Raw genomic sequence first — 9868 nt, forward strand, 5'->3', positions numbered from 1 at the left:
AAGAAAACAATAATCAATTTAAAGCACTTCTGTCTGAGAAGTCCATCCCTCTCCTCCTGCTCTCAACTATTATTGGAATCAGTATCAGAATTTACAGGATTTATAATCTAGTCTTGCAATAAATCCTTCATGAAGGTTTTAATGCTCAGCTTAGTGTTGACTCAACTGTACGGTCCTTTTGGAGGCTGCAGTTTATGGTGCTGTTGAACTGTCCCCCGCATATCAACTAGGACAGATTAAATAACAGAAACACCTCTCCCTACTTGTGTGTATGAAAACTGCAAGATACATCATAATATAAATAGATGTGTAGTACATTGTGGTGAAATAAAACAACTCACATAACATTTGATTAGCAAACAATATGAAGTTTCTTTTCACATCGCATGCACACAGGCGCAGTTGATTCAACTACATTTGACCAAAACATCCTCCATGAGCAACTAGTTGGTGCTACACGGCAACCAAAAACACCACATTTAAGCAGCAGGAAAAGACACAGAGTAAACAAAGTCACAGGTTACGAGACAGAGAGACGTGACTCACGCTGTTTGAAGAAGACGCCACTCAAGTGCTGTGTGTCCATGTATTATTTCACACTGCACTTGATACTGGGACGATACTATGCGCTGTTTTCTCTCTCCTGGTTGTCACAACCTCATTAACTTTCTATCATTTGAGTTTTGTCCATTCGCAGCTTGGCATTTGTATAACAGCGATGGGTTTAACACGTGTTGTATGCTAATTAAATGACGTGAACTTAACCTGGAAACCTGGAAACACGTTGACGTCTCATGTCGTAAGGCTGCAATATTATTTCTCGCCACACAGCCTCAAAGGGGCGCTGTTTCACCGATTTGAAGAAACTCAATTGAAAACTGTGAAGGAGACACCGGATGTGACGAGTCATTTACAGGAAATTGATCAATCTTTTTAATCAACAATTACAATAATTTTAAAGGGAAAGGAGTCCTTAAAACCCCCTGGCGTCTGTTGCTTTAACAGTGTGTAACTTAATTGAACACACTGTAAATTTAAATAAAACCGCTTCAAGTGATTTTCTGATCTTTTGAAAACAAAATGATGTGATTACTTTACCCATGTCTAAAGTTGTTGATGATGTGACTGGTAATACATCAATGGTGTCTCATGAGCTTTGCATGGGAAGCCTATCACAGTCTTTATAAACCAGCACAGGGCTTTAAATAGCTCTAAAGCATTACTTATATAACAAAAGGCTCTAAACCAGTCACTGATACGTTTGAATACAGGTGGAAATTAGCCAAAACGAGAGTCACCTTTTTATTTGAAATTAGAATTCAAATATATTCTACAACACAGAACTGTAGATAAGTCTAGTTTGAATTTGTCTGAATATTTCTTTTTAGTCACAGTGATGCAAGCACTTTCAGAAGAAAGTCAATCTTTATCCTGTACAACAAACACACTCGATTTGCCAATTGAAAGAGTCAAAGCAGTGTAATGAATTTCTTTCCAATAAAATAGACATCGGGAAAAAATAGCTAGTTTATAGTGCTATATATACACAATTGGACGCATGCCTCCACACACACACACACACTTCTGTGACTGCCTGACCAATTAAGTATTTAGTGAGGATACCAGCTCCCAAGTTAAATATTCACTTGTTTTCCAAGATAAATAAAGGATGAGCAATTGACGCATTTATCTGCATGCGTATTTGTATGTCTGCGTCTGATTGCATGTGTGTGTGTGTGTGTGTGTGTGTGTGTGTGTGTCGATGTGTGTGTTTGTGTGTGTGTGAGTATGAGTGTGTGTTTCCATGTGTGGTCTATGAATCACTGGTTGAGTGCACAATTTCACTCACCGCTTCTCAAGTGTCAATCGGTTACAGCTCCATTAGGCTCCGATTAAGAACACCGACAGACAGACACAAATTATCCCGACAATATAAAGTGAGACAAATCAGTCCCCATCTTCCTGTACTTGAACATGAACACCACAAGCTTCCTTTAGTGTTTAGGAATATACAGTATTGTTTGATTGCGTCTCTCCTTTTTAAAGTAGTCCTCTGTTATTTGTATCTCTCTCTTCGCTCTTGTTTCTGTCTGCTAGACACCATAATAAATAGCTGTGTGCCTGGTCAGCTTCTTTTAAAATAGGCAGATGCCAGAGTCTAAACACTTTTAGTGGACACAAGGCTCCGGTCCAGAGAGGACAGGCTGGTGACTGGCTGCGGTCAATAAACATTTACTGCAGCTTCCTCTAATTTGGGGTTCAAACACTGTTCAATTTCAGCTCGGAAACTGTTCCACAGAGCAAAGCTTCACTCGGACAGAATAAATCAGAAAATCAGAGAGCGAGTCTATACAGCAAACAATTGCAACTCCTGAACAATATGTGGTTTAGTATCTTTACATCCATTTTACATAAAGTGCTAGTTCATTTGAATTGCAGTGTTAATGCAGAACTGCATAATGCAAAATAAGATCTAGAGCAAATCATAATGCATGCTTGAAACAGTGTGTCAGAGCACATTTGGTGGTATTCTTTATAGCCTGTAGATTTTTAAATGGAGCAGATCAGTTTAAACAGATTTGCATTTTTCTTCCCATCTATGAAAAATGTATGAAGTCCACTGCTGCAAAAAGGTTATTTGTTACTGCAGTTTATGCTAAATGTAGTATTCTTGTGAAAGAACAGTTCAGAATATGTATCAGGTATAGAAAGTAGAGATGAAAAAGTAGTTTCCTGATTATTCTGCAGATTTGCCTCACTCATAACGTACCAGAATAATAATTAAAAACTGTGAAACTATAGAGGGATCATTTGTATTGCACTCATTTCGCCCATTATTGAGATTTTACAAATATTTTTCTTTAAACTATAGCTCTCATAAAAGTGATGCGCACTGAATGATGAATCAACTGAAAAATAAGAAAAGCGTAAAGAACAGAGGCACAAAGAAACAAAGTGAGTGACAGAGGAGGAGAGAAACAACTGTGGGGACTTTGTAACTCTGTCACACAGTCCATCAGCGGACAGAGCTCATTTAATCAGATGGACTGACAAACATCCAGACTGTCTGTACACACACACACACACACACACACACACACTGGTACACTCATGAACACATGGCATATGCTTCATAGTGTGACCTTCCACCCCCTGGAGATCTAAATGCCCCCCCTCACTGTCACCCCTTTACACAGCATTCCCTGCTCCGTCTCTAATAATATCATGGGCTTTTGATTAATCTATTCCATCACTAGGTTGATTTAATTGATTACTACTTTAATTTCGGTCAGTGTGATCAAAAATTAGCAGAGTGCATTTTCCATTTAGGTTAAAAGGGGATGTACTGTGCTTTTTGTTTATTTACAGAAAACAGTCATTTTTTTATATTCTTTTAGCTACCCAAATGAAAACATGGTATTATAATATCACAACAACTGCAGAAACTGTAAACCAGCAAGTATTGCTGCATCACTGGCATAACGCAGCATTTTACAAATGTATAAAAAGCAATCAAAACTTCATCGTTGATTTCTGGCATGAATAAAGTGTTTCAACCACAGCAGGAAGAGTTACTCACATTGAAGTGATAACAAAAATTGGCAGATGGTGGAGGCCTTAAATAACAAGCTGAACCCTCTTTGATACAGTGCAAAAAGACTAGACTAACGCAAATAAAGCAAAGAAGGAGAATGAGAGAGGCGGGGGAAATATGCAGTGGTGAGTGGTTCAGGACCGACATGTGCACTGGCTGGCTGTCAAAGTCAGTTTCTAAAGATTAAAGCTTTTTATAATTTTTTATAACTCTTTCTGGAGCAAAGTGGCTGATGTCTGCCTTTCTAACGCGTTTCATTGACATTGTCACATAGCGACAGTGTCTGGCCCTGATTAGATCATTTGCGTTAACATTCGCCATGTTAGCCCCGGGGGAAAGTTGAATGCTGAATTGAACACAGTAAGTTGTCACCACGGCCTACATGGTCAAGTTGCACGTTGACGATGAAGTGAGCATGCACACTGAGGAACTAACACACTAATACACAGAGGTTCCTTCACAACCGAAAACACACACCCACACCCCAAAGACAGACACACACACTCATGAATAATAAAGTGTAGGGCACGAGAGGGCACGCTGTGAAGCTTAGGCTCATCTTGTAGTTTGTCTCTTCTTCCTCTTCCCATCTGTGCTCTTTGTATCATGTTTGAATGAATCACGGGTTTGCAGAAATAGAAACCGTGCACGTGAGTGTGATGTGCATGCGCTCTTGCACGTCTGTCTTTGAAAAGCACTAAATTGAAATCCAAACAGGAAGAAAAAGTTCGGGCATTTTTTTTGGCAGCGTCCTTTAAAATTCTCTGGCCTGTTTGTATTTCATTAAACCAATCACAATCATCTTGGGCGGCGCTAAGCACAGGATGCATCGACTTCAGGTTTATACCTACAATCTACATCCGGTGAGTCCGACGGCAGGATGTAACACGACATAAAAGAAGAAGAAGAATACAATCTTCATTTTTGTTGTTGTAAAATACTGGAGAGATATATAATAATAAGTATAAGTATTCAAAAGGGGAAAAGTAATCTATTTTGGTGGTGAACAACCTTTGATGGAGTGTCATAAGTAGACGTTTCTTTGTTTTAAGGGGTCACAAGCCTAGGCTAGATAAATAATACCTCCCTAAACTAAAGTAGATTTTCTCTCCTGTTTGTGCCAGAGTGTGTGTGTGTGGAAGGAGTGCCCAGTGCAGGTCTCGACCGCTATTCCACACTGACCTGGAAAAGGAAGTCCCCAGCCAGCTGTTTTATCAGGGTACCATGGCAATGAACAAACATTCCAACACACACACACCAACAGGCCCATGAACACGCATATGCCAACGTCCCAAGGTGAAATTCTGACAGCACAAGGCCATATGAGCTCCCACTGACCCAACAGAGACACAGACTGCCATCACACTGCCCTCCCCCCTGACTCCCCCCGTTCTCTCTCACTCTCTCTCTCTCTCTCTCTCTCTCTCTCTCTCTCTCTGTTGGTGGATACGGAGGGATAAAGGAAAAGTCACGCTCCATGCTATCATTTCTTCAGCACTGGCACAACAAGTTTAGATCATGTTATTATTACACTGATTGTAATACGGTCAGATATGTTTGCAGTATACAGCCACAGAATCAGTAATGACAGCACTTGGGGAATGACATGTTCAAAAATACCGTTCATGGAAATGTTAAGCCAGCGGTCTCTCCAAATATAAAACACTTGTGGACACCTTGCTTTTTATCCACACTGTGAAGCCTAATTTGGATATTTTCTGATTGGCATTGTGGTAAAGTGAAAAAATAAAATCACAAGCCACATCAACAATAGAAACTCTATCTGAGAATGAAATGCCTCAGTCAGCATCATTCGTCAATGGACACAACAACACAATGAAGTCAGAGCAGCTACATGCTGCTTTCTAGCCTGAGGGCTGAGCAGCGCACAACAATGTCCCAATCACACTCACTCAAACCACTCACTTTAATCCATGTTTTCTATTCAGTCAGTGTACAAATCCATGCATGACCCTGGTGCAATAATGTCTGTTAAAGAAAAGAAAGAAAGACTATTTGTTTTGAGACACATGTCCAGTTTAACATGCTTTGGTTGAGCTTTAAAAGGACCGTGAAGCAAACATAGAAAGGAGCTACTACATACGTTATACAATAAGCATTAGTGTACACACAGTACAAACAGTACAAACACAGTAAATATAGTAAAAACAGCTAAAGAAAGTTAATGCAAGGATTGTGGGTTGCACATTTAAAAACTATAATCAAACTGAGAAACCGTGTGCTTAGGTTAATGTTTTGGGCGTCGTGCGGTTTGTCTATTTATGTGAATCAAACACGGTTCAGAAAAAGCTTGTGACAGGACATGAAAATGTGACACATTACAAAATGAGCGCAGACACTTGTTGGTAAATCTCATTTGCCTCTCTCGTTGTTTATTTTAAGAATGAATTTGTCAAGGGCCATAGAGTGGTGAATCAGATGAGAGTTACTCACGCAACAACACACTGACATATGTAACCTCAGAGAGCGATCAGCCAACTGTTGCGTTTCACATTCAGATCGTTAGTCCCCATGATGCAGTGGGCATTGCATAATATAACACGGGTGACCTGATAACAGTTGGAAACAAAGATGCAGTATGTGTATGAACGTGCAGGTTTTACTAGATCAACTTTTTTCCGGCTTTTCCCGCATGTCAGGTCTCCATTTAGAGTCATTATTCCAGCTACTGGTGCGCAAACTTTTTTTTAAATCTCGTATCCCTCAACCAGTAAACACACATGATATCATACAAAGCTTTTTCAATCAAACTGTTGCCAAATGACTACAAGCCCCACAACCAACCGCCATCCAACTATCCCTCACCTGTAACATATAGAAAGTCGATTCTAGAACCAAAGATGATGAAGTAATAATAAATAAATAATATCAACGAGGGGGGAAGAATCTAAAGTTACCACACTCTAAAAAATGGAAACAGCCCATTATTCTCAAGACAGCAGTGGACAGAGACAACATCCATCCGTCTTCTTGCACAGACGTGTGCCTTGTAGTCCTCCAGGGGAGTCTTACAAACATTCTCACACACACACACACACACACACACACAGATACACAGGTGAGGTTACCTGTAGATCATGCCCGTCTGGCTCTTGACCGTGTCGTGCAGCGACAACGAGTGGAAGTTGAGAAACTCCTCCAGCTGTTTGAGCTGCACCACACTTTTGGATTTGTTTGGTGTCCACAACATCAGAGGAGCGTAGGGTCGCGGCCCCGTCCCCACGCACGTCTGCTTGGCGAGCCTCCCCTGACCAGGGCCCTGGGCCTGACTTCTGGACCCCCTCTGCTTCGGGTTGGGGATGTCTGGGCACGTTGCTTTGTACAGGTACATCTTCCTGCCTTCTTCTTCTTCTTCACTTTATCCTTTTCTTTCAGTCTCTCCGGTCTTCTGTGATTCTGTCCCACGAACATGTACGCTCAGAGTAATCCAGGTAGGCCGCTTCGCCCACGCAGCACTACATGGAGCAGAGGACTCATGTGAGTGTGTGATTAAAGCTCAAAGGAAAGTGAAGTGTTCTTCTGGATAAAGCTCCAAGAAAAGGAAAAGAAGAAGAAGAAACGTAGGAAAATCCAACTTGGAATAACATAATTTGAAAAGAGAAAAAAACCTATTCAAGAGTCCATAGTTAAACTCGAGTCCAATCTGTCTGCAGGCTGCACGTCCACACAGGAAAAACACAGAAAAACAGGCTTTTTCTTTACATGTGCTCCTCCATTTGCTGTGCCTAATATGTTCCCTGTGCACACACACACATGCAGATATAGAGACACAGATATCCCACTCTCTCTCCTCTGCCCACTCTACCACACAACACACACATGCTGTCACTTTGCCCCTTGCTCAGCCAGTCTACATTATAAGCTCAGTTTGGTTTTGCTCCCTATTAAATGGCATGGGAATCTGGGACATTTTTTCCCGCCCTCCCTCTCCCTCTCTCTCTCTCTCTCTCTCTCTCTCTCCCTCCCTCTCTGTTTCTCTCCCTCCCTTCTTTTAGCATTTTTTTTCTCCAACTCCCTCTTATCCTCTCTCACTTTCCCCATCATCCCTCCTTTGTCTCAGAGTATTCCCTCTGTCACAAGCCCTTTCACACTCCTGATTTCCTTTTGTCTCTCTTTCCTGCTTTCCTTTTTCTTCCACTCATCTCTTTTTTATCCGGCACAAATACACACATGTACATATATGTGTGCATGTTTTACTCACTTTTACATCCTCAATACCCTTTTAATATTTCCTTTTGTCTGTCATTCTTTGGCCTGCCTGCACTTTCTCCCCTTTCTCTCTCTAAACAAAGTGTACTCTGGAGTTTGGCCGATAACAAACACCTAAAATAAACACACACTCTTACACAAGCTGACAGCGAGTTATGCACAATTGTACACTGTCTGTGAGCAGTGTTGTGGTAATGAAGTGAACCACAAAATAAAATAAGGAAGCCTCTTTATTTCTCTCTCTCTCTCTCTCTCTCTCTCTCTCACACACACACACACACACACACACACACATAATCTCTCACCTCTGGCCTCCTCAAGGGAGTGTTCAGTGACATCACGTCTGGCCCTTCAGTGGATTGTGGGAATCATAAGGAATGCCACTCTCCCATATCAGGAAATTTGAGTTCAGACACACACCGTCACTCTTTCTACAAACTACATACATACTATATATTTTCATGGACTGTCGTGAGACTGTGTTGCACATGCACACACAAACGAAGCACATAAAATGAATTAATAACACATGGAGCGCAGTTGTGAATGTTCTTAATTGTAACATAAATCTTGTTTGTCAGGCTCAAGAAGCGCTGTTCTCTGCTGCAGGTAGCAGGTACCGCCTGATTGGCTGTCCTTTGTTTTCTAAACTTTCCGAAACCCCAAACTGTGTGTACAGCAGACCAGCAGGCTCTGGTGTGTGTCACTGCATGGATTTTAGTTTTATTGTTTTTGTGTACAATCCTAGTTTCTAGTCAGGAGAGACTGACCACTACCAGACTCCCATACTGAACCTGTGGCAGGAATTGATTGTATCAGTGCAAAGACAGCCGGGTGCATGCACACACACAACCGAACACACAGAATTAGGGAGGGAAGCTGAGGCAGAGGGGCAGCTGTGTCCATTGTCCAGTAGGATGGGTGGAAAAACTGATCCTGCCTGGCAGCAGAAATGTCAGCTGAGCTTATGCAACAGGCAGAGTGTGTTTACTGCGTATTTATAGTCGCTAGAAGCATACACATCCATACACATGGAGCCCACATACTGCTATGCACATACATATTTAATGCGTATATACAGTAAACTATATTATCACCACCACAACAAAGAATGAATGCTGTTTTGTTAAATAAAAATTCACTTTTCATTTTACTTCTCTCTCGCTTCGTTTTGTTTCGTTAGTCTGTTATTTTTCCTCTTTAACTTTGGCCTCTGGTGTTGAGAACAGTCACAATCTCCTTTGAGCCGCTCAGCATGTGAGTCACTGACAATAATAACAAAACGAGAGGGTGAGGATGGAGGGAGGGAGAGAGAGGTCAGTTTGGGGGGGTCCAGTTGGGGTTTATGGCAGTGAGTATGGGAATCCTGCATTATGAGTAACAAATTGCTTTTAACCCATGTCTGCCTTTTACACTTTCCTTTTTATACTTTCCTCACTTCCTCTTCCCTTATCTGTTTACCGTTTCATGCTGAACTTTTTCCATCGGCTTCATGCTCCCTGAGACTAATTAGCCATCTTTCTCCCCCCCCCCCCCCCCCCCCCCCCCCCCCCCCCCCACATGCACTCCTTCCAGTGAGTGAATCCCTTTACAATAATCGCATATGTCTGATAATTATCCATCGGCACACGGCCTGATAGAAACACAACAAGTAGAGCAGCATACCGCAGCACAACGCTGTGCACCTTTTTTTTTGTGGATGAATTAAAAAAACATTAAGTGACTGAAGTTTGTGTTCACGTTGTAACCTCTCGCAAGCAATCCTGCAGTGTATTGAACAACATTTCTGTGTGGTTTACTTGAATGAGAAAGCTCTCTCTATGCCATCTGACTCTATAGCAGCAATAATTATGCCAGTGATGAGTCTCCGAGCCTCAGGGACCGTGCTGCTCCTGTTTAACACCAGTGTGCTGGCCTACATTCTCCAATAAATCCCATTGTTACAATCATTGAAAATCTAGACCGGCTTTAAGCTGAAGGGTGAGAGCAAAGCAAGGAGGATAACATTATATTACATTGACTGTATAAAATATATGGACAATT

The 9868-nt window shown here is 41.5% G+C and overlaps 1 protein-coding gene across 1 annotated transcript in view; it reads right to left on the reverse strand.

Annotated features, from left to right (window-relative positions):
* The window catches only part of kcnab1a (potassium voltage-gated channel subfamily A regulatory beta subunit 1a), a gene marked incomplete at its 5' end in the record, with an annotated part of 78382 nt that extends 71435 nt beyond the window's left edge, over window positions 1-6947 (reverse strand). Inside the window, 1 exon segment of the mRNA XM_079166841.1 lies at window positions 6685-6947. Coding sequence (XP_079022967.1) covers window positions 6685-6947 — 263 coding nt within the window.
* Window positions 6948-9868: the final 2921 nt, after the last annotated feature.

The sequence above is a fragment of the Pholis gunnellus genome (assembly GCF_910591455.1).
Source record: "Pholis gunnellus genome assembly, chromosome: 9".
In the NCBI taxonomy this organism is placed as follows: domain Eukaryota; kingdom Metazoa; phylum Chordata; class Actinopteri; order Perciformes; family Pholidae; genus Pholis; species Pholis gunnellus.